This window comes from Macrobrachium nipponense, chromosome 3 (assembly GCF_015104395.2).
Source record: "Macrobrachium nipponense isolate FS-2020 chromosome 3, ASM1510439v2, whole genome shotgun sequence".
In the NCBI taxonomy this organism is placed as follows: domain Eukaryota; kingdom Metazoa; phylum Arthropoda; class Malacostraca; order Decapoda; family Palaemonidae; genus Macrobrachium; species Macrobrachium nipponense.
The window spans coordinates 125,038,917-125,064,696 of NC_087202.1; the positions used below are offsets into that span (position 1 = coordinate 125,038,917).

Consider the following 25,780-nt stretch of genomic DNA (forward strand, 5'->3'; position numbering starts at 1 on the left):
ATAGAGACCGAAGGTGGTCGATCTCCAATCCTTATTTTGTTTTCTTGAAGGAAAGAATTTAGGATGGAGATCGTTGTTCAGAATCCTACAAATATACTACGTATATTAACCTCGCGGACATGATTCTGCTAAGCAGTTTGAATGGGTTCCGAGGGGTGGAGGCGCATATCCTGGTTATTCTACGGATTGCGACTTAGACGAAAAGTATTCTAATTGAACTGCAACTCGGGTTGCCTGCAACCTCCCAGGGGTTTCCAGTTTCAATTTTATATACTTATGGTGTTGTCAACAACACCATTAAGCTTTTATATTTACCGAAATTCGTTTTCGCAATATAATTGCTCGAGCATATCTTTTATGCTCGGTGGTTCTAGCCGAACGCATTCTCCTTCGTGGAAAGGATTACTTGGCACTCAGGATGACGAGTCAGCGACAGCTACTGTGTATTGAATTGCCCGAGGCATTTCAGTACCAGCTGCCGCTTTGAGATGGACGGTTGGTTATGTCTTTTCTCACCGCTCTGATTGAATACCAACCGTATCTCTGCCCACAATCACGGACTTAAGTCTCTGATTAACAGGGGATTCTCGCATACATGAATGACCATCTACTGCTTGTGACGCTAGTATTCATCGTCTTCGGTATTGCGAGAATTTTAAACAGAGATATCTATTCGACTCTCATCTTTCTGTTTTACCGCACGGTAAACAGAATTCTGTAATAGTCTCTTGCTGCATCGTATCTCGATAATGCGAATGATTTTTGCGGAATCTGAGTTTGTCCTCAAAATATCTTGTATTTGGAGGTGTGCAATTGTTCATTGTTCACCCCGCCCGGATTAGCAGATGTATTGAAAGACATCGCCTACTCCCACACCTGCCAGCTCTACTTCCAAACGTTCAGCCCATGAGCAGTAGTTCTTCAGGCGGCTCTCCCCTGTGTTTCATTACTGAAGAACGCCCGCTTTCACTGCAACACAGCCGGACTAGCAATGAAATAAGGCGGGTTAGCGTTTTCAGTCATTTGTAAGCACAGGTTTAGGAATCTTTGAGATTCCTTCTCTCGATTCAGCTGGAAAGACGTAGGTTGCATTCATTGCCTACCTTCGTCTTCAACGTCACATAGTGTTGTTTCTCCTTAAGCTGAGATTCAACGTCTATGAGATTTTCTTGCCATCAGGGACCTCGGTCTTTTGAAGGCAATTGACTTTCGCCTTTTGAAGCTTATGCATTAAGAGAATCATCGCCGCGCCGTCCGGCATCGGTGACTAACAAATATTTTATTTGTTTGGTCTCTCAGCATAACTCTTTAAAGGGCGAAGGTCACGTGACTTACCCGGATGCTTGGACAACTTGCCTCTACTGATTCCGAACCAGTCAGTCGGCAGCTGTCAGAGCGCCCGAGTCAGTTACGAACTATGCTGTGGACTTAGTTCGGTTGTTTCCAGAGCAATCATTACTTCGTCTTAATAGCTTGTCAGTATGAGTACTGTACATAACCAAAGTCGAGAAGAGGGATAGGTCATACGACTATCCCCTTCTTTTTGTCTTAGGTAACTGCATGACTTCTCTTGAGAAGTCAAGCACAAAGGGATGGGGATTTGTGACGCTCGATTTCGTACCGATCTTCGTAGCGAAGACTCAGAACCCTTCGGGGTAACTGACGATTGGTTCGAGTCCTTCACAATACCCTCCCTAATGGACTTCACCACCTCCGATACGAAGGCTATGCTGCTTTGTCCTGTGAAGGCGCGACGGAGCTGTCTGAAGAAACTCGACACCCAAGGATGAGTGTGGGACGCCTCTTCATCATTCTCTCGCGTTCCGCAAGAACTTCTCCGTGGCGCAGGTAATGAAGGCAGGCGCCTGGTCCAACCGGACCGCATGCACTCCTTCTACCTTCGGGATATTGCCCACAGTTCCTTGGATCTTTTTCCTTGGGAACAGTGGTGGTTGCTCAACACGTTGTGTAGTTAACCCAGACCCTCGCAGGCTGAACAGCATCGAGTCCTGGTGTGACCGTAAGAATGGATGAGGAATGAGAGTGTGACTGGCTCCTCTTCCCATCTTTTTCTTCCCTCTACCTCTGGTAGAGGACACGGTCGTCACCCTGCTGGGTAAGGACGAGATGCAGGTGAGCTACTCAATAGAGCACCATCCTATCCCTTTCAGTAGGGATAGGAGAAAATATCCACCACTTCCTCCAACAAGGGGGAGGAAGTGGATGCCAATTTGAGACAAACCCATCATTTTATGATTGTCTCTTGCAAACAGGAACAAGTTCTTGCTTGCTGGTACGAAGAGATACGCTTGCCTCTCTCTTAGTACTTGGCCCAGAGGTCTGACCATTGATCCTGCGGTGCACACCCCGATCAATCGGACAGAGGTTTGGATCCCTCCCTTGCTCTTACGACCAGGGAGGCACTCCAGGGTTGGACGAACACCAGTCTGTTCACCAAAAAGACTCAGATTCCTCCCACCAAGAAGTGAGTCTTCCTATTGTTAAAGGACCGAGGTTTTGTATACGTATCGGAACAAATGACAATTTGTCGAAAATTGCATTTTTCCTAACTATACAAACCTGAGGTCCTTTACATATAGTCCCACCTCATGCCACCCCTCACTCTGCAACTTTTTGCATGGGCCTAAAGCCATAGTGATTCTTCACCTCTCGGACAAGCAGTTAACTACCGTTCTCCCCTTGTTCGAAGCTTACGACCGTCCCAGCTGCCGCTAGTTACCTTCCTATTGTTAAAGGACCTCAGGTTTGTATAGTTAGGAAAAATGCAATTTTCGACAAATTGTCATTTTTGGAAGGTTAGACTAGCTGCTCAGAGCCTCCCTGGCCGACCTGACCAGATCGTTCCAATTATGCGAAGGTTAGGCTAGCCGCTCATTAGAACAGTATACGCACCTATCCCCCTCCTTCTCCTCATTCTCCTTTATCCCCTCTCACGCCAGGGCTATTATATTGTGTTTATTATCATATGGTATATCGTATTGTTGTATTGTACTCAGTGGATAGTCGGCCTATAGGCTGTCCCTGTGATCAGTTGGATCCACATCTTACCGGGAGGTGTCCCACCTGGCCGGTTGGAGTGACCAACTGATCACGAGTGAGCCACCCCTCTAGATGACCTCCCTCCCCCCATCACACCTTGGTGGGGTGTCACAGCTCGCCAGTCGCTACCTCAGGTAGCCATCCGAGCCCCATCCCCTCTCGCGGAGGGAGGGTAGGGGGTACAGTCGGAGGAATGGTCCCACCCAGACGAGCCCTGGTAGACCACCCGGCTCGTCAGGACGGTATACACCGCGTACTACCTCATCTCGCCATTCCTATCCCCAGTCCCCTATCCAGCATCTATCCTTCCGCCCCGGCGGGTCCGGGATCCGGCTAGAGCTCGTTCGGTTATGCATATAACAAGCACAATCCCTCATATGATCAGATTCAGGCCTAGGTTTGACCTATTTTCCCTGTTTCGATCCCTTAGCCGGACCCGGGGATAGAGAGAGAGCGTATTGAATGGGAACTGGGCCTGGAACGAGCGTAGAATACAGTGCCCCGGCACAGTAATTTATTTAGTTTTAAGTTATGTTATATGCTTTAGGTTCGTTTACTACGCCGGGCATTTCTACCCCGGCGGGTATCCTAGGACCAAAAGTACTTTGATTTCCCGTCTCTAGCTTCTCCCCCGTTTTACCATTGTACCCCTGTGCCCCACTCCGGTGGAGGCAGACATGAGCTAAGAGAGGCGATCCTAGTTTACTAAGAAAGCCTCTCCGGTGCCGACGGATTCAGGCCAGGTTTAACCTTTCCCTGTTCTGTTGGTACCAAGCCAAAATTTTATATAAAAGACTATAAGGAGAATGCATAACGGGGCCGGAAAGCTGGCGGGAGAGGATGAATATGAATGCCTTTTATATGCATGCCGCCGGAATTTATTACGGCGACTATAATGTAGGAAGGGATGTTCCACCGGAGTCATCTCCGGTGGGTCTATATAATGCGATACTCTTGTATCAATTATAACTTGGTGCATGCCCCGCCGGATACATCTCCGGCGGGTCTATATATTACGATACTCTTGTATCAATTATAACTTAGTGCATGCTCCACTATATACATCTCCGGCGGGTCCATATAATGATACTCATGTATCATTTTAACTTACAGTTAGTACGCTGTCAGGAGACAGTATGTACTGCAATCCTGCAGCAGCCGTGCGGGCAAGAAGTGTGCCACACTCATGCAGGTTGTGCGGGACAAGTGGATGACTTGTTGGTCTCGCACCCAGATGGGTGCGAAGTCTGCAACAATTTGGTGTTAGACCTCACTACCCAGACGAACCCCCAAGCCGTCAAGGACTTGGCCCTCTCCACCCTCAAGATCTGGGGGTGGAGGATTTGGCCGCAATGTCAAGGCCAAACAGCCCTACATGCTGGCTGAGGAAATGTGCTCCCTCATCTACCCCAATGCGAAGATGTCGGCAGCGGTAGAGGCGGACTTGGCGGCCCCGATCATCGCCAAGATCCGCTAGGAAACACAGGCCGGGCTGGCGGAAGACCTGGAGGATTTAGGGGATGAAGTCGTCGGAGAGGTCGCAGCAATCAATCTGGACCGCGAGCCAATGATAAACGACAGTTGCTACACGGGCTAAAGTTCTGTCCTTTAGCCGTCTCATTCCTCTTCTTCTTCTTTTCAGGGGTTTACCAAGAGACCTACGACTTCTAGGGACAAGTTGGGGTCGGTAATCCCCAAAGTAAAGGCTAAAATAGATGCCCATAGGTCTATTACCGAGTTCCTCCCTAAGCCTTCCTAACCGAAGCCCCTTAGGGAAAGCCGTTCTTGTCCGTCAACTGATGACGCACACGACAAAAGCTGCCACAACTAGGCAGGGATCGAGGGCAAAAGCGTCTAAACCCAGATCCCAGGACCCTGGATTTGACTCAACAGCCTTTTCCAGGATGCTGATGCAAGAGAAAGGGAACTTGGTTCAATCCAAGTTCCAAGAGATCTCGGCTCAGCTGGTCTCGAGCCTGGAGACGTCAGGTCAGTCTATTCAGTCTTTGGCAGAAAGACTGAAGAACCAACAGACCTTGATGCAGGAAGTCCTTCAGTCCAGACAGCCACAGCAACCATGGGCAGTACCGGACGCTTCTAAATTGCCACCCCTCAAGAACAATAGCCCTTGGAGGTTAGCAGCACATGCCCCCTTCTCAGAGGGCATGCTGACGATCAAGGAGTGCGGAACCCGGCCAGTAGAAGATTGAGTTTTTCCCACCGGGTCTCCAATTTCCCTTTTCAGGTTATGCGCGCCTGATGGAGGAGGCATTGATCAGGGAAGACTAAGTACCTAAAGAAACAGTCATCTTCCCCAGAGATCGAGCTCAGTCAGCCTGGGTTCGAACCCTAACTGATTGGGAGTGCACTAACACGAAGCTCACGCCACAAAAGTCCCTTCACGATGTTTGTAGTGCCTGATGACACTCCCATTCTGTGTACCTCTAAGGTGGTAGAGCTTACACTTCAGGCAGCAGCAGAGGACAAACCCATGCCTCAGATCAAAGAGACGGATTTATCATCCGTGCTCTTCCTGGGAGGTATGGAGTGCTGGGTAGATGCCCCGGCAACATTCTCGGTAGGCAAGTTGAGCCAAGATTGTGCTATGACACTCTTTAGCGAGTGCTTACCCAGACTCCCAGAGGCACGGGTAAAGGCGGAGTATGTAGCCAGATGTCGTTTGTGTAGGTCTATCAATTCCCCCACTATAGCGGAAATGACGACCCTGGTCTACACTGACAAACCATTGTTCAAGATCCTGATGAAGTCATTGCTTCACACCTTACAGTGTGATGTGTATGACTTTGCAGTAGCCAGGACGAACTGCAGGAAGCAAGTCTTTGCCGATGCTTCCATTGACCATGAACCAAATAGGCTCATCAAGCTTCGATCTGGGGTGCGAACCTGTTCCCCGAGACCGTAGTGAACGAAGTTCTGGGTGAAGCAGCTAGGGTCAACCAGAGCTTGCGAGTTCGCTGGGACCTGATCCCCAAGAGGAGATTTGAATCCTCTGGAGCACAGCCCAGGGGTAAGAAGAGAGCAAGGAGGTTTCAGTCCTTCCAGACTACCCAACCTCAAACAATGGTCCAGTCTGTTCCAGTAGGCCAGCTAAACCAACCATCCACCTCAAAGGCTCAGCCTCAACAACAGTTCGTGCTGCTGCAGAGCCAACCCTCTCAGCAGCCCCAAAGCTCGGCCACTTTTACCTCTTCCCGGCCTTTAATGCGTCCTATGAGAATCAGGAGGTATTTCACGGGTACAACAGGTTTGCAAGAGGTAGTTGAGCCAGAGGAACTTTCCGCAGAGCTGGCGGAAGAGCATCCGGCAGAGGAAGAGGCTTCAGAGGAAGCCGGGGTAGCCGACCCTCAGCGAACCAGTGAGACTCCTCAGGTAGGAGTAAGGCTGTACTTATTCAAGAACCGCTGGAAATTCAGCACTCGGGCGCACAACATGATAGCAAAAGGACTGGGATGGAGTTGGGAGAAAGGGCCTCCTCCATCAACCAGTTTTTATCAACATCCTACAGCGTACCTAATAAAGTACACTCAAGACCTTCAAAAAAGAAGGTAATTACAAAGAGCAAATACTTAAACTTTCAAGGACGCTTGTTCAGCGTTCCAAGAAGACTCAAGCAACCAAGAATAATATTAGACTTGTCTCATTTGAACTCATACATTCAATGCGACAAGTTCCATATGCTAACCGTTTTGCAGGTACGAACCTTACTTCCCCGTGGGGCCATCACCACCCCTATAGATCTTACAGATGCTTACTATCATGTTCTGGTAGCAAGACACTTCCGCCCCTTCCTAGGCTTCAGGCTAGGCAAACAGGCTTATGCCTTCGATGTAATTCCGTTCGGGCTCAACATAGCGCCTAGAATATTTACAAAGATAGCAGAAACAGTATTACAAGAACTGAGAGCTCAAGGGATAATGCTAATAGCCTACCTAGACGACTGACTCATCTGGGCCTCAAACGACAAAGAATGTCTCAGAGCAACCCACAAAGTGATGAGATTTCTGGAATCCCTAGGATTCCAGATAAACCGCAAGAAATCCCGACTCACTCCGGCACCACGGTTTCATTGGTTAGGAATACAATGGGGTCTCAAATCACACAAACTTTCGATCCCGCCGGAAAAACGAAGGGAAATAGCAAAGGCTACGAGGCACTTCCTCAAAGGCAGACAAACGTCCCGGGGGGAATCAAGAAAGAATCTTAGGTTCACTCCAATTCGCCTCAGTAACAGATGTTCTACTAAAAGCCAAACTGAAGGACATAAACCGGGTTTGGCGGGCCAGAGTGAACAGGAAATTGCGAGACAAAATTTCCCTCATCCCTCAGATACTACGGAAGAAATTTTGTCCATGGACAGAGGTCAAGAACCTGGCAAAATCAATACCATTACAGTTCCCTCCACCAAGTTTAGTGGTCCACACGGACGCCTCACCAAGCCATTGGGGAGGATACTCCCAATACGAAAAAGTTCAAGGCGCTTGGCCACTAACACTCCGCCAGCTTCATGTCAATGTTTTAGAAGCCATGGCAATATTTCTAACCCTAAGGGAACTCTCTCCGGTGAGGAGGATCCATATCAGGTTAGTATTAGACAGTGCAGTAGTAGTCCACTGCATGAACAGAGGAGGTTCCAAATCAAGCCACATAAATCGTGTCATGATAGCAATCTTTTCGTTGGCAGCAAAGAACCAGTGGCATCTGTCAACAACTCACCTGGCAGGAGTATGGAAGGTAGTGGCAGGTGCACTGTCAAGGACAACTCCACTAGAGTCGGAATGGTCCTTAGACGATGTGTCATTCAAATGGATCAGTCAGCAAAGCCCTGGTCTCCAAGTAGACTTATTTGTCACAGAATCCAACCACAAGTTACAGTGCTATGTGGCTCCCAATCTGGACCCCATGGCCCAGGCCACAGACGCCATGTCCATAGATTGGAACATTGGCAGAGGATTTACCTATTTCCTCCAATAAATCTACTAATGAAAGTCCTGGACAAACTCAGATACTTCAAAGGACAGATTGCGCTTGTAGCTCCCAACTGGCCCAAAAGCAATTGGTACCCGTTACTAGGGGAATTGGGACTCCGCCCCCAACAGATCCCCAACCCGAGGCTAACACAATCAGTACACACGAGGACTGTGTGCGCTTCCGCAAGGATTCAGAATGCTCTAACTTTATGGACTTCATGAAATTTGCGGCGCAATAAGATGACAACATGGATCCTATTAACACCTTGTTTCTAGAAACATGGATCCTATTAACACCTTGTTTCTAGAAACGTGAATCTACGCTTAGGCAGTACGATTCTGCGGTAAGAAGCTAGCCTCTTTCCTAAAATTCTCATAAGTAAGATGATGAATACAAATCTGGCTGTTACTTTCTTTAGGACCCTGTTTGAGAAGGGCCTAGTAGCTAGTACTATTACCACAACTAAATCTGCCTTAAGGAAAATATTCCAGTTTGGTTTTAACATTAATTTAACAGATTTATATTTTTCATCAATTCCGAGAGCATTGTACTAGATTAAGACCAGCAGACAGACCTCATACAGTCTCCTGGTTTCTAAATGACGTACTTAAACTAGTTTCAGACACTGACAATGAATCGTGTCCTTATACAACCCTCCTTAGGAAGACTTTATTCCTTGTAAGCCTAGCTTCAGGAGCCAGAATATCAGAATTGTCGGCTCTTTCTAGAGATCCAAATCATATTGACTTTCTTCCATTCGGAGAAGTTCTATTATTATCAGATCGGAATTCTTAGCTAAAAACGAAGATCCTCAGGGCAGGTGGTCCCCCTGGAAGATTGTCCCACTTCCACAGGATCTATCCCTTTGCCCAGTCAAAACATTGAGATCATTTTTAGACAGAACTTCCAATAAAACCTCAGGTCCTTTATTCATTAGAGAGAATGGTGGAACAATCTCACTAAAAGCAGTTAGACAACATATTCTGTATTTTATTAAACAGGCTAACCCAGAATCAGTCCCCCATGTACATGATGTCCGAGCAGTAGCTACCTCAATTCATCACTTCCACCACATGAACTTGATGACCTTACAAAGTATACGGGATGGAAGTCACCGAAAGTATTTAAACGCCACTACCTTAAATCCTTAGAGGCCCTTAAATATTCAGCAGTGGCAGCAGGGAACATTGTTTCCCCTGACACAGCCTAGTCATGTTTAAATATCTAGTCGTAGTAGGTCTGCCCTTCTTTTAGCTTATAGCCCCTAGCCTTCACCTCGGTAGTTTCATTTGGATTGCACAATTGAACCATTCTTGTACTGTATATATTTAACTCTTATTCATATATGTAAAATATCTTATATTACTTGATGTAGTAATATCTTATATTACGTGGTGTAGTAATCACCCTGGTCTTACCAGAACTTGGTTGTGGTATTTATATATACTTCATAGAGTAAGGACCTAGACTTGAGATATTTGTTAAAACTTTACTTTAGATTTAAGGGAACTTGATTAAAACAGGGTAGAATTACTTAAACAGTTTAACTTCTCCCTTCTGGTAGCCTTGTGGATATTATATCCAGGCTTGTAGCATCGATTCTCTGTTACTATTTCACGGATTGACACAGGTTAGGCCCAGAAAAGGGATTTTGACAAAGGAAAAATCTATTTCTGGGCAGTGACCTGTGTCGCCCAGTGAACCCACCTCTGGTTTCCTCACCCTGTAGGCCCAAGCTTGGGTGCTATTTTCAGGAATGACGATTGAGGCGCTAGTTGTAGCAGTAGCGGGCAGTAGATGGCTTTGGTACGGCTCCTCTTTAGAAGGGGGAAATTGACAAAGGAAGAGACTAAATGGCAGGGGACCACCTCTGGTAGTGGTTTCACTCTCCCCAGTTTTATACCAACACCCTATACACGGGTGAGCGAACCAGGTTTATCCTGGTATAATCCATGTAGCTTTTTCTCTTGTATATTTAGCAATATTTATACCTTAGAAATGAGTGCTATAGGAACATTCCACTGGGTGACACAGGTCACTGCCCAGAAATAGATCTTCCCTTTGTCAAAATCCCTTTAGCAGTCATTTTTCAATATTTTTTTAAGTTATGTTTGGCACAGTTTGTGCTATTTGGCATTTGGTATCGCAGCTAAGTTGTAAAGGAACAACATTAGCTGCTATTTGATCATATTTACAGCTTTCTATTATGAATTGGTTTATTATGCGGTAAAGTTTTTGTTAAATCTATCCATCTATGCAATTCTCTAAATCAGAGTCATAGATTGAGTGTGTTTATAAGTATGGTAAAATTACGTTCCTACGTACCTAGATTTTAAAATCTAATACCAATAAGTCTTTATAATTAGTTATTGGTAGTTTGTACGGTAAATAGGGTTTAAGAGTCATTTTTATTTTAACAGGTCCTCGGCTTCTAGAGATTAAGCGGTATACTGCAGCTGCACAGCTATTCTTGGCAGGTGATTTGGTCAAAGAGGCTATAGATGCTTTCATAACAGGACAAGAATGGAGTAAAGCCAAGAAAGTTGCAAGAGAATTAGAACCAAGGTTAGTGCTACATTTGAATGGAAGTTAATGTTAGCTTTGTTCCAAGAAAAGACAGACGCTCATCTTTTATATACAAATATCTTCGGCAAAAGCTGGTTCAGTCGTTGAGAAGCTTTTAGTAGTGTAATTACAGGTGTGTGTGAGTGTGTGTATGTGTGTGTGTGTGTGTGGTGAGTGATGGGTGACCCCCTCTCACTTACCTTGTCTTGCTCAAATTTTCTTCAGTCACTGATGTTAATGTTAGTGCTTGTTCCAACAAACACAGGGAGTATCTTTGGCAAAACTTGGTTCAGTGTTGGATCTGTTAACAATGTAGTTACAGCTGTATGTGTGGTTGAACAAAGTGGAAGCCACTCTCACTCCCTTGGCTTTTCCCACTTACTTCTACCACAGTTGCATCAACATGTTTCTAGAATTGCTCTGTGGTTTTTGACTCTGTAGGTGGTTGTGCCATCAGTGCACCCAATGCGGTGCAGTGTAGACATTACTTAAGGTTCTTTGCAACATCCCTTCAGCCCCTGGTTGCAACCGCTTTCATTCCTTATACTTTACCTCTGTTTATATTCTTTGTTCCATCTTACTTTCCATCCTCTCCTAACACTTATTTTCAGAGTGCAACTGAGAAGTTTTCCTCCTGTTACACCTTTCTGTCCTTTCTACTGTCAATTTATGTTTCAGCGCTAAATGACCTCATAGGTCCCAGCACTTGGCATCTGGCCTAAATTCTATATTCTATCATATCTACTGGCAGTCCCTGGTTATTGGCGGAGGTTCTGTTCTGACGGCTTGATGCCAATAGGGCAGTCCCCAGTTATCGGTGTGGGTCGATTCCGTGGGGGAGGGGGGCAATAAGCGAAAACTGCCATTAACTGAAACTCGGCAATTTATGGCCCCATAACGGTGCTTATGGTGTGGCACCGATAACCGGTTATCAGCACCATAAGCACCATTATGGCGCCTCTGTTAGGTATGTTATGGCACCATAAATTGCCAATTTTATGGTGCCTGTCAAAATTAGCAATTTTCGGTGCTTATTGGTGCCGTTGTCAGATTTTGGCACCAATAACTGTTTAATGGCACCTCTGTTAGGTGTGTATTGGTGCCTATACTCTATTATTGGCACCGATAACCAAAAGTTGGTGCATTTCAGCACCATGAAACCGGATCGCTGATAACCTGGACGGTTTTTACTGTAGTATTAGTATATGGTTTTTGAAGTTGACTTAGCCTTTCGCAGTCTTCTTTTGCAGTGTGTTTTTTATCTGGGTTGGTGACTTGCTTGTTCTTGATGATAAATGAAAGAATTCAAGATTAATGTACATGTCATGGGCATATTGATGTTGGTGATCACTTCATGTTCTTTTTGCAGGGTTCCAAGATGTATTATGGGCTTTTTCTACAAGGAATGTGTAGTATTGCCTTCCTAATGGGAAAGATTTGGCTCTAAGGAGGAGAGGGCCAAGAAGATGCCATTGGTGTCATTGGAGCTTAAACTCCTTACTTTTATGACCACAGCTCTAGTTGGCATCACACCTGAGAAGACTACAGCTTCTGCTGGTCCAGATCATTGTTTTCCCCCCTTTTGCCCCCTTGGGGCCGGGAGATCTCATCCAGGGACAGTGGACAACAGCTGCCATTTCCAGTTGGTGATGGGTGATATGTCTTCCTGTGAGTATTCCATGGATACTTACTGAGTAGCCTCCTGAGACCATCTAAGTTGCCTTGCAATATTGGATCATGTTCCAAGCTTCCACTCAGAGTATCAGGCTGAAGCCTCTCCAGCCATCTCTTGGCTGCTGCTTCTGCTGCTGTTGCCACTGATGTTTCAACTGCCTGACCATCCATTTGGGATCTTGCATCAATGTTTACACTCCAGGCTGATGTGGAGAAGCTAGATAAGAAGTGTGGAGAAGTAGGAGCATCAAGCACATTTATACTAAAATAGAGCAAAGTGAAAGAAAAGGAAAATAATGAAACAGTAAGTACAAGGAAAATGATGGCACAGTAGTAATAAAGAATTTACTGTATAGTCAACTGGGGAGAGCAACATCGTGATTCGGTGAACGCAAAACAATGGGAGTAAAGAATCATAGTATAAGGTGATTATTTACTTGGAAAGGGATGTCAGCTGAATGTGAATCAGGTATTACGTATTGTTGCTTGTTATAGGTGTAGACTCAACGGTTTGATTGCCCTATGTAATTTGTGCTATTGAACCAAATACTATCAACAGTAAAGCAATGTATGTAAGTATAATGTATCTGCTCTCCAAGGCGGATGTAGAAAGACTAAATGCGTCACAGGGTTCATGTCGATGACCCCTTCCACCTCTTCCATGCCTTGAATGCCAGATGCCACAGATTCCTTGCATATACAATCTTTGATTGTTTTTTAACCAGTTTCAAGCTGGCACCAGAGGATTTATCCAATTGTTAAGACCAAAGTTTGTTAGCTATGAAAAATACAAATTGATTGAAAATTTGTCACATTATTCAGAAGATGAAACCCATTCGTATGGAAGAAGCCCATAGGGGCCATTGACTTGAAAGTCAAGCTTCCAGAAAGTATTGTGTTCATTGGGAAGAAGTAGGATTATGTAAAGAGAAATTACAGAAGGAATAGACCCCACTTATTAAAATTGAAAGTAAAATAAATGAATAAATTAACAAAAACAAACAAATTTTGTTGCTGTTACAATCTAAGTAAGTTTGCGAATAGAGATTTGGTTTTTTTCTATTTTACAAAATATTTAACTAGAATTTTTTCCCTGTTACTAAGTTTGGCTTTTGTAAAACTTTCAGATATGAATCGTACGTGGATTCAGCATATAAAGAATTCTTGAAAAATGAAGGAAAAGCAGAGGCTCTGGCCGACGTAGATCTCACGGGTGCTTTAGATATGTACGTGGAAGGTGGTCAGTGGACACGTGCCTTTGAAACAGCCGCTTCGCACGGACCAGAATTACTCCACAAGTACTTGGCTAAGTATGCCACGACTCTTATTAAGGTAGGATATTTGAACAGTGTTATGTGCTCACTGTAATTTTATGCCTTTATTTCAAAAGAAAGGCATTGTTGGGTTTTCAGTTTTGGTATATTCATAGTAGAGTAGACAAGTAATTCAGTACGTACAGTGCTGGTGTGTACAATGGAAAGACCTCTAAATTTACTTGAGCTATTAAGTGGGTCATCATTAGGCATAACGAGTCTTAGGTTATCATTCCTCTCTTGTGGAACTCCATCCCATGGTGAGTTACCAACTACACACATTGTATTTTCCCTGTTGTAGGTGCCGCTTAGAGTAGACTATACTTTGATGATCTGTGCAGTATCCCTTTAGCCCAAGGCCGAAGTATTTTTGGTCTTTTGCTTTTTATCTGTTCACTTTGTTCTTATACCAATTACCTGTCTAACTTTTCTTACCATCACTTGCTCCAGTTTTCACTTGAAGGGATTTTCTTCAGATGAGCAACAAATAGGTATTATCAGTCATTAAATTAGTTGTTGTTCTGTATGAATAGGGAAGTCTGGCTATGTTAAACTTAAAGATATATAATTTCTTAAAAAGGTATAACTTTCTAAGAACAGCTGGCCCTCCCATTGATCAGTTCGGGTTTGAGAACCTGTTGCCTGATCTGTGAGGAAAACAGAACAGTCATTCACAAGGTGTTCAGTTTGTTGCTATGATATTATAAGAATAAATGTTTTCCCAATGGCTTTTGTTGAGGCCTGATATTAAAATGTAAGACAAATCGCTTTCTAGTGTCCTTTACTTTATTCACAGAGTATTTCATTGAGATTCTATGCTGCCAAAGAGTTTTGCAGATTCTTGGCATAGTATGAATGGCTAGCAAAGATTTAGAAGATCTGATGGACATATGTCATGTATGATTCTGGATATAGGCAGTCCCCGGTTATCACGGGGTTTCCATTCCCAGGGGTGTGCCAATAAGCGAAAACCACCATTAACCAAAACTCAGAGATTTATGAGGCCATAAAGGTGCTTATGGTGCTGATAACAGGAACTCGGCCCATTGTGGCATCATAAGTTGTCGATTTTATGGTGGTAGACAAGCCCCATAAAATTGGATTGCCAATAACCGAGTCCTCCGATAACCGGGGACTGCCTAGTTATATCTATAACACCATACAGTAATCACAAGTGTGACTTACACGATGAGAAGAAGCCATGCTTACTTTTTATACAGATGGCTGAATCTGAAGGTTTAACAAGATCAGATATGCTTAAGTTTGTTGTGCTGAAGCTGTCCTCTATAGCTGTTATTTTTGTTGGTTAATGCTAGCCAAAATCATTGAGCAGGTCAGCACGAGTATACTTTATTTATAATTGGATTTCCATCAAAGATATCTACCACAACCACAAAATTGATATGTGGGACTATTGGCTTCTTGAGTAAGATTGTGTACTTTATGTGAACTGTCTAGCAGCATGCACTTCTTAGTTTTGTTTGAAGGGATGGATTCTGACAGAGTATCCACAGGCACTGTAAAGATTATTCTGTATGAGGCAGCATTTTCAATGAGATATAGATATTCATGATCGGTTAGTCCTAATGAGTTGTTTGATGAAGCATCATGCATCATGAATTACTTGCTTTGCATATTTACTGCAACACTTTTTAACTGGCAGTCCTTTGCCAAATATTTTCTTAAGAAACAAAAATTTAGTGCTTTTTTTATAGTAAAAACTTCTTGAGCAAAACAGTGTTGGTAGGCTTCATGTAAGTAAACTTAAGTATGGCGATAACAACGGTCATAAAATAGTACACTCTTGTTTAACAATACAAGTTTGGTAAGTAAAGTTTCTTAGTATGAGCGGCTTATCTGGTGGAGGCTGAGATTGGAAACATTAATGGAATTAGCAAGAGTGATTCCATTGTTATCTTGATGTCTTCTTTGCTTGCAGATCTAGTAGGTTGCTAAGTGCTATCCATAACATATAAACTTTAACTTTTGAGATTTATATTTTGTGGGAAGAATCTGTATGAACACAGGACCATTGAGTAAGGGTTATTAATCCCAGAACTTACCTAATTATGTACAATATACAGATCAAAGGCACAGAAAATTTATATATACATGATACTGAACCAAGAGGCAGTTAGCACTGACCTCTGTAACTAAAGAGCTCAGCAGTAAGTTGCCTCATCCTGAAGCACCTGTGTAGCTTAATAGGTTCAGTAGTTTGTACTGTAATTCACATAAGCACATACAAAATTTGACATACTATACACATAGTATGTTTACTCAGGGTACCTCTCATCACCATTACGAATATTGTACCCACCCATTAACTGCCTCTTCACCCATTATGTTATATTTTGATCATCAGTTTATTGACTTTGACCAGGTTTAATGGCATTAATCAAAGCAGTTTGTATCCTGGAAATATAAATAACTCAAGATATTTATTTAACATTTCAGGAGAATAAGGCAACTGAAGCCCTTCAGTTATACAAGAAATATGGTGCTCCAGCATTCTCACAGAACTACAATATATATCGCCGTGTTGCTCTGGATTTGATGAGCATGCATGAATTATGCACGGCCCAGGCTTATCGAACCTGGGCAGACCTACGTGATCTTCTCTACTCTCTCGTGGAAAATATTAAACAACATGAAGATACGGATGGTGTATTGGTAACTACATATTTTATTTACACATCTGTATACAGCACAAAATTTCCTCCTCCTCTGGAATAAAGATAAAAAAGTATTGGGAATTGCATACATAAATTTGTTCAAAGGGCTGTGATATAATTGATCTTTTAGTGTAGAAGCTATATTTCAGTGATTGCCAAGATTATTAAATAATTTTGCTTTTTTATAAAATGCTTCAAGATAAAAAAATTTTAGAGAACTGTTGGAGTTTTTATACATTCATTGTAATTTCTCTATCTTTCAGGAAGAGTTTGAGCAACTCCTGTTACTTGCTCATTACTTAGCTGCTCGATCTGCCTATATGACAACACCACAAATAGAAAAACTTGCAGCAAAGTTGTCAGTATCACTTGTGCGACACACAGATGTTCTCCCTGCTGATAAAGTATTTTATGAAGCAGGAATGGCATGCAAGGTAAGAAGCACATTTTGCACTGGGTACATATGTACACATGTTAAACGACAGTGGTTACATTGAGTGTTCTCAGTGTAATGGTGAATAGTATGTATCTGCCATCATACTGGCTGCACCGCCAAAAGATAAAAAAGTAATATTTTGCTTCAACCAAACTGTGATCAAATATACTTCCAGTATATCGATCAGCTCTCTTCTATCTTTGTACTAACACACAGTCTAGCCAAAATATTTTTTTCATTATGTGTTTTACTAGGGAGGGATAGTGTCTGAAGTGAGTACTATCCTGGTTCAATGAAGTGAGTACCTTGAAGATTTATTGAAGGTAAAAGGTACAAGAAGGTGGAAGGAAGTGGAACAGGTGTTAAAAGGGTTGTACATTTTAGAAGAATGCCTGTGGAAGTGACTGTTGAGGATATGCATTGACAGTTAAAAGGTTAAAGAATGGAAAGACACCAGCAGTTGACAGCATTATAAATGAGATGCTGTGCTTCAGTGGTAATAATGTGATTAGGTAGCTGAACCGAGGGTTTGTAAGGTATTTTTAAAAATGGACAGAAATGGTTCTGGAGTAATAGTTGAGACTTTTTTTGTTTTATTTTATGAAGGTAAGAATGAAAGTAGTACCACAGAATTTTTATACATGAATGAGATGCTGCTGCATGGTATTGCTAGTGTAATTGAGTGGCTGGCCAAAGTTTGCACGTATGGATAAAAAAAAATTCTCCAAAGGAATGGGTAAGAGGGATAATGGTTTTTCACTGTAAAGAGTTAAAGTATTATAAGATCATAATATAATTTAGAATACGTACAGGGGGTCCTCGAGTTACGACGTAGATCCATTCTTACGATGCATCGTAACACGATTTTCAGGTTGCGTAAGTCGGAACATTGAAATACCACATGATTTAATGTAAATTACTATCAATAACAATGAGAGAACAATTCCTTACCTTTATTAGTTTGATTGGCTTGCACACTGGAGAGGAAGCTGCGGTGCTGGAGAGACTGGGGGAGGTTAGTGAAGAGAAAAAGAACCTCCAGAAGTTGCTGGAGATGCTGAGGCAGATGATTCTTGAGGTGAGGCAGAAACATACTAGTACTGAGATGCTGAGGCAGGTGATTCTTGAGGTGAGCAGAACATACTAGTGGAGATGTTGGGGCAGGTGATCTTTAGGTGAGGCAGAACATACTAGTGTAGATGTTGGGGCAGGTGAGTCTTTAGGTGAGGCAGAACAGACTACAGAAGGTGCTGGAGATACTGGGGCAGGTGAGTCTGGGTTAGCAGAACATTCAGAAGGTGCTGGATTAGCAGAGGCAGCTTGAGGTAGAGGGTACAGGATCTCCTGCAGGCCTCTCTACCTTCCTTAAAATACTGCTCCAGGTTAGTCTGAACAGAGAGCGACCTCTTTTCATCCAAGATCATCCTTGTAACAACTGCATCAATCCATGACGCCTCTGGAAACCCTAGTGAACCTGTCCAAGTTGGGATCCTGAGCCTCAAAAAAGTTGACAACGCTTGCTGCAACTCTGCAAAACCTCTTATCAAGTCCTGCCTTGTGAAAGCCTAGGCTCTGGGGTGGGTGTTCTTCTTCTTCTTCTATTATCTGCTTCTCCAGTTGTATCAGGTCCTCAGCAGATAACTCCTCGCCATGAGACTCCAGCAGCTCTGTAACATCATCAACCTCCATCTCCAAATTGATTTCCTTACTCAGGGCAACAACGTTCTTGACAACTAGCTGAACTGTGTCCTCAAACCCATGGAAATCATTCACAAATTGAGGACAAATTTTCTTCCAGACACCATTCATGTTGTTTGCTTAAACATCCTCCCACAAATTAGCAATGTTCTTTACAGCATCAAGGATGTTGTAGGATTTCCAAAAGTCCTTCAGAGTCAAGTCCTTCTTGGTTTCAGTTGCCTGTAAAGCCATAGCAATTGTCCTTCGTAGGTAGTAGGCCTTGAACGAGCAATCACTCCTTGGTCCATAGGCTGTAAAAGGGCCGTGGTATTAGGTGGAAGGTAAACCACCTTGACATTAGGGTTGAAGTCTCCCAGCTGGGCAGGGTGTCCAGGGCATTGTCCAGCACTAGCAACACCTTAAAGGGGATACCCTTGGAGGCGCAATACCCGCTCCACACTTGGAACAAAATGGTTTACGACCATTCCTCAAACACTGCAAGTGTCACCCAGGCCTTCCTTGTTTGGACCTCAAGTATGTAGTTGACCCTTCCAAATGCCCTTGAGTGCCCTTGGATTTTCAGCCTGATACACCAACAAGGGCTTCAGTTTGAAGTCGCCAGCAGCATTACCCCAAGAAGTAAAGTTAGCCTCTCCTTGCTGGCTTTATGACCGGGTGCTGACTTCTCCTCCTTGGCGATGTAAGTGCGGTTAGGCATACGTTTCCAAACAAACCTGTCTCGTCTACGTTAAACACTTGCTGAGCAGAATAACCCCCCTCCTTAATTATCTCAGACAACGCTTTAGGAAATTCACTCGCTGCTTTCTCATCCCCACTAGCAGCTTCACCTTGCAATTTAAGGTTATGGTAATTGGCCCGAGCCTTAAATCGCATAAACCAACCCCTACTAGCCACAAACTCTTCACTTTCACTTCCCTCCCCCTTTTCTTTTTTCAACAACGCTTCAAACAATCTTTTCGCCTTCTCCTGAATCACCATAAGGCTGACTGGGATACGCCGTTGATGATTTTGGTCTTCCAACCAAAGCACCAATAACCTTTCCATTTCAATTATTAGACCACTACGCCTGCTTAGTTATCACTGTCGCTTTCATAGGAGCAGATCCTTTCACATGTTCAACGATGCGCTCTTTATCTTTGATAATGGTAGCAACGGTCGAACGGCTAAGGCCAAGCGAGAGGCAAATGTTTTGTTGGCGTTTCTCCCTTCTCGGATCGCTTTATAATGTCCACTTTAATTTCCATGGTGATGGCCTTTCTTTTCTTCGATGCAACATACCATCAGAAGAGTCCGCCTTGCGCTTGGGAGCCATAACAAAGAGCAAAAAGTTACAAAAACGATACAACACGAGGGAGAGAGAGGCAGTGTAAACAACCAAAAATGGCGTATGGGCGAGGACTGAGCGTAGCGAAGCGACGCCGTCCTCTCCCCCACAAAGCGTATTCTTCCGCCGTGCGCCTGGAACTAGTTCGCGTTTGACGTTGCTTACGACGCTAAACCGCGTAAGACGGAACGACGCAAAATATTATTTTTTATATTTTTATGGGGGCGCGTTCGTAACCCCGAAACATCGTAAGTCGAGACCAGCGTAACCGAGGACTTACTGTATAGGGAATATGTAAGATAGGATTTTGATTGAGAAAGAAAGTCAGGTGACAAGGACTGATAGGGGGAGAACAGTATCAATTTAGATAAGAAAGAGGGTATGTAGATCAGGTGTTTATGTTGAAACATTTATGTGAGGAACTTAAAAAGAAAAAAGCTGCTTGTGCCATACATAGACCCAGAAGAAGCTTATGATAGAATTGAAAAAAATGCAGTGTGAAGGGTAAAGGAGGTAATCTACAAGCAGTTGGAAATTTTGTTGTTGACATGAAGTATGTGCTTTCAAGAAGGGAACTTTTAGAGTAAATGAAAGTAACAGTAAGCTTTTCAATGGTAGATATAAACCTGGAAGATAGAGCTATAAATGTTAATGTGAAAGGTGGAAAGATGGCAGCTGTTGATTTGTAGAAGTATTAGGTGCTGTAGTAAAGTTAATAAATAATTGTAGGATGAGGTAAGAGGTGAATCTTATTTCAGGGACAGTCCAGTTTGCTTGACTTCCATCACCATAGCTGCCGTTAAGAAAGGTTACAGGCTCCAGTTTGAAGCATGTTTAATTTTTGCTGTGCAAGAACAGAGTCAGTGCCTGGTTACAACATTAATTCCACCCCTTCCTTTTCCCAGGCTAAGACACAGTGAACCCATGACCCTGTAGAGCAGAATGTTACAGGTTCCAATCTGAAGTGTCATCTTTATCCATCAGATCTTTATGCTTGCAATTTCAGAAAACAGGAATCAAGGAGAGATATGTCCAGACTTTTTATTTCTATGATATAGGTCAGTAAGCAAGTAACCAAGGACACTATCCAGTGTATTTTTTATGGCAGCCAAATGAGGTGTCAGATTGTGTTTGTGAGGTTTATGTAAGGGATGTGACATATAGGAGTAGGAGTTTAGAGTTTTACTCTCTAGGCTTTGTGGTAGTAGAAGAACATGTGGTCAGTGCTTTACTTGAGGTGCTGAATCCATTTGATTCATCTTTCTCTGCTCCTGTCCTCGAGTCATTTATTCATTATGGCATGATGCAAGATGTAAACTTTCTGGTGTTACTGCCATCAGTATCTAACATAATAATTAAGTTTTGCCTCTTATCACCTTTGTCATTCCAGGAAATATGAGTCTTTCAATCTTTTCCCTGACAGGGAAGAAGCAGGTGGACTTAAAACTAGATAGTGTTACTGTTACTTATTGGGTCCTTTTGTATAGGCTCAACTCTGTATTCTATTCATGCACAGAGCTTTGGGATTCATTGCTCATTCAATTTCAGGAGCTCTAAGACAAAACCCTGATTCTAGCAGTCATTTTTGGTTTTTGCAGCTCAGTCTTCCCCGCCAAATTGTGATTCTGGTGGTTATAAGAAGCGAGTTTACAGATTTCTTATACCCCGACCCCATTTTTCCCACTGGTAATTGTCAGAAGACACAAAAAATAACTAGCTGGCTGCTGAACACCTGGGAATCCAAGGGATGCATATTGGACATCCACCTGTTTACTGCTATTTTCAGTTGGGCCTTAACTAACGAGTTGATATAAAAAGAATAGTAATTTTGCTTTGTAAAAAAAATTGTATGTTTCTGACAATAGAAACAATCCTGCTGCTGTTTAACCCCATTGTCTGTTGGAAAAAACATATCTTGAATTTAGCATAGCCTACACTTTCTACTGTGTAGATGTGTACCATCTACACATAAATATATAGAAGCCTAGCCTACAGTATATGTACAGTATAATCTATACATATCAGTTCAGTAATTATTAATATCAGCTAATTTTGGAGGTTCATGCATTTTTATTGACTTTTTGATAATTCAGGACAAAAAGAAATTGAATAAACGCAACAAAAATCAGACCTGTACTGAATAGCTACTATAGTCAAACTCAGCCTTTTTGGCCACTAAGGCATTGGCCTTGTTCACCCTGGATTTTTCCACACCGCTGCCACTTCTCCCAAGGTAGCTACTTCCGCCCCACCTTTTTCTCTCTCTCTCTCTTTCTTGTGTTCAGCCTCTTGACCACCATTCTTGATTTGCTTTGGAGCAAATCCTTCTAACTGCCCTTTTGCTTACTTTGGCGACTTTGGCTGTGTCCGCCGTTGGCCTTTTCATCTAAAAAGTACAGATTAACTTTATAAAATTATTTCCGTAGCCTGACTGTTCAGGCGGGGGGCAGTAAGAAGTGGGAGATGATTACTTGGTGGGTCTGTGACGCGGAATGACCTCGTTGGGCTGAGGTGGCAACGGAGCACTAACCCAGCACAGAGGTGTTGTCAAATCTCAGTAAAGGGATTTTGACGTAAGGAAAAATCTATTTCTGGGCGATTGGCTCGTGTCGCCAGCGAAATATCCTTTAATCTATTATTTCTAGGGTAAATGTACTAACACATACCAGAGAATAAATAAAATAAAGAAAAAGGTCAGTATAACTGACTCGCTCACCCTCCAGGAGGGTGTCGGTATGAACACTAGGCGAGTGAGACCACAACCACGAGCCAAATGCCAATAGAAATCTCCCACTACCAAATCCCTCCCAAGAGGGGAGCCGACCCACAGGGTGAGCAGCTCGTACTACTACTACTCCATCCCATGCTGTCGACTGCTGCGCCCCTGGTGGCCATCCTGAAGTTAGCAGACAATCTTGGCGAAGGGATGGGTAGGGTGGGATTTCGCTGGCGACACGAGCCAATCGCCCAGAAATAGATTTTTCCTTACGTCAAAATCCCTTTTCTGGGCTCAGCTCGTGTCGCTGCGCGAAATCGTACCAGAGAAATAGCACAAGATTGTAAACAAAAGTAATAAAATAAAATAATCATAGGTCTCAAATAAAATAAAGTAAAAATAAAAAAAAAAAAAGAATATAATTGCTAAAAAGAATACAAATACACAGTGATACAAAGTAACAATATGCTTAAATTAAATTACCCTTAATTCTAACATGTTTCTTAACATAAGGTAATTTACATATGTACAGAGTAAATTGGCTTACATGTAACAAAATGGTATCTGTGTAAAGGCATGTATCAAAATATAATAGCAATTAAAACAATCAAATTAATCAACAATGATAATATATAAAGGAAGTGTATAATTGACTTAATATACAAAAACCCGTAACCATTATAAATGAGATGTATCCCCTAGCATAAAAATAAGGGGGTAACATCCATGAGATCAATATGCATAATCATCTGTGAGTGTCCCTAGCAAAAAAATAAGGGGCACTCACTACCTTATTAAAAAGCAGCTAAGGCACAAGGTGAATGTAAATGAACACTGTAGGAATAGACGAACTGTTGGGTGAGGCAGGTAGAAAGAGGACTGAATCTTCTACTACAATTAACTAGAGTCAGGGGAAACTATGTTTCCCGCTGACTACTGCTGAAAATTTCAGAGCTTCCAAGGACTTAAGGTAATGGCGTTTTGAACACTGTCGGCGATTTCCATCCGGTATATTTTTTCAACTCATCAAAGTTCATGTGTTGGAAATAATTAATTGAGGTGGCTACTGCCCTGACATCATGTGCTTTTGGGAAAGAGTCAGGATTGGCTTGTTTTTTGATAAAGTACAGGATTTGTTGCCTGTGCCTTTAATGGATAAAGTTCCACCTTTTTCCCTCTTAAAAGAGGGGCCCCCGATGAGGATGAGGAGGTCCTGGATAGAAAGGCTCGTAAGGCTGAAACTGGACAAAGGGATACATCTTGTGGAAGAGGTAAAACTTTCCAAGGTTCCCACCTCATCAAAGGATCTTCATTTTTTGCCAAAAAGCTACGTTCCGGAGAAAGTAGGACTTCCCCTGTGGGAAGGAATTGAATATGATCCGGATCTCTGGACAAAGCCGACAGTTCTGAAATTCTTGCTCCTGAAGCCAGGCTTAATAAAAATAGGGTTTTCCTTAGGAGCATCATAAACGAGCATGTGTCATTATCGGTTTCGGAAGCCAGTTTTAGAACATCGTTTAAGAACCATGAAACTGACGTAGGCCTCACAGAAGGCCTAAGTCTAGCACATGCCTTAGGAATAGACGAGAAGTAGGTATCCGTCAAGTCTATGTTAAATCCAAATTGAAATATCTTTTTCAAGGCTGACTTGTTTGTCGTAATCGTGCTAGCTGCTAAACCTTTTTCAAATAAGGATCTGAAGAAGGATATAGCTGAATTAACTGTCATGATTCTGATTATCTGACTCTCTCAGGAAGGTTTGCTAACTTTTTGACAGCAAGCATCATACTGCCTCAAAGTTGAATCCCTTTTATCGGATTCCAAGAAGAGAATATTCTGAGGGTCAATATTCGCATCTCTTTTTGCCGCAAACTTCATGAAATCCATAAAGTTAGGGTTTTGAGAATCCCTGAGGAAGCGAACACAGTCTTCGTTTGTACTGACTGGGAGAGCTTGGGACTGGGATCCGAAGGGGACGAAGTCCCAGTTCCAGAAATCAGGGGGTACCAATTGCTCTTCGGCCATCTGGGGCTACTAGAGCCACTTGACCCTTGAATGTCCTGAGTTTGTCCAATACTTTCATAAGGAGATTCACTGGAGGGAAGACGTAAATCTTCCCCCAGTTTGTTCCAGTCTAGAGCTAGGGCGGGTCACTGGACGTAAGCCAGAGGGTCCAGGTTGGGGGGCTACATAACACGGTAGTTTGTGGTTCGCTTGGGATGCGAATAGGTCCACCTGAAGCCCTGGGACTCTTTGAAGGATCCATTGGAACGAACTGTCGTCTAGTGACCATTCCGACTCTAGGGGTACTGATCGGGATAGGGCGTCTGCTATGACGTTTCTGACTCCAGCTATGTGGGTGGAGGAAAGATGCCAACTGAATTTGTCTGCCAGGGAGAAGATGGCTATCATGACGTGATTTAGATGACGTGACTTGGAGCCTCCTCTGTTTATGCAATGTACTACCACTGGCGCTGTCCAGGACTAGCTTTATGTGGGAGTACTTTGGTGGGAGTAATCTTTTCAGAGTCAAGAATACTGCCATTGCCTCCAGTACGTTTATGTGAAACTGACGGAACTGAGGTGACCAAATCCCTTGAACCTTTTTGACTTGGGAGTACCCTCCCCAGCCGCTTAAGGACGCGTCTGTGTGGATGGTGATCCCTGGTGGAGGGAACTGAAGGGGTACTGACACTGATAGATTCTTGACTTTGCCCACGGTCGAAGCCGATTCTTTAGAATCAGAGGCACTGAGGATAGCTTGTCCCTGGACCTGACATTTGCTCGTGAGCGCCAGATCCTGGTTAGGTCTTTCAATTTTGGCTTTCATCAAGATGTTCGTTATGGATATGCAAACTGGAGAGAGCCGAGGATCCTTTCCTGAGCTCTCCTGGATGCCAGTTTGTGATTCAGAAATTGCTTGACTGACTTCGCTATTTCTTTCTTTCCTTTTGGTAGATGGAATCGACAGAGTGTGTGAGGATGAGATTCCATTGAATGCCTAGCCACTGAAAGTTTGACTCTGGAGTGAGTCTCGACTTGGATTTGTTTATCTTGAATCCTAGATATTCTAGGAACTGGATCACTTTCAGTGTGGCCTTGTTGCATTCTTCGACTGATGGGGCCCAGATCAACCAATCGTCGAGATACGCCCACTACCATAACTCCCTTGCGCTCTGAGCTGTTGCACTACTACTTCCGCTAGCTTCGTGAACACCCTGGGTGCCACGTTGAGCCCGAATGGAACTACCTTGAAGGAGAATGTCTGGTCTCCTATCTTTGAATCCCAGATATGGACGGAAGTGGTCTTGCAATAGGGATATGATA

The 25,780-nt window shown here is 43.3% G+C and overlaps 1 protein-coding gene across 1 annotated transcript in view; it reads left to right on the forward strand.

The window, feature by feature from the left end:
* The window catches only part of LOC135222494 (intraflagellar transport protein 172 homolog), a 369,686-nt gene that overhangs the window by 307,760 nt on the left and 36,146 nt on the right, over positions 1-25,780 (forward strand). The window contains 5 exon segments of the mRNA XM_064260577.1: positions 10,470-10,614; positions 13,416-13,620; positions 16,059-16,274; positions 16,540-16,710; positions 20,846-21,049. Of these exon segments, the coding sequence (XP_064116647.1) occupies positions 10,470-10,614; positions 13,416-13,620; positions 16,059-16,274; positions 16,540-16,710; positions 20,846-21,049 (941 nt within the window).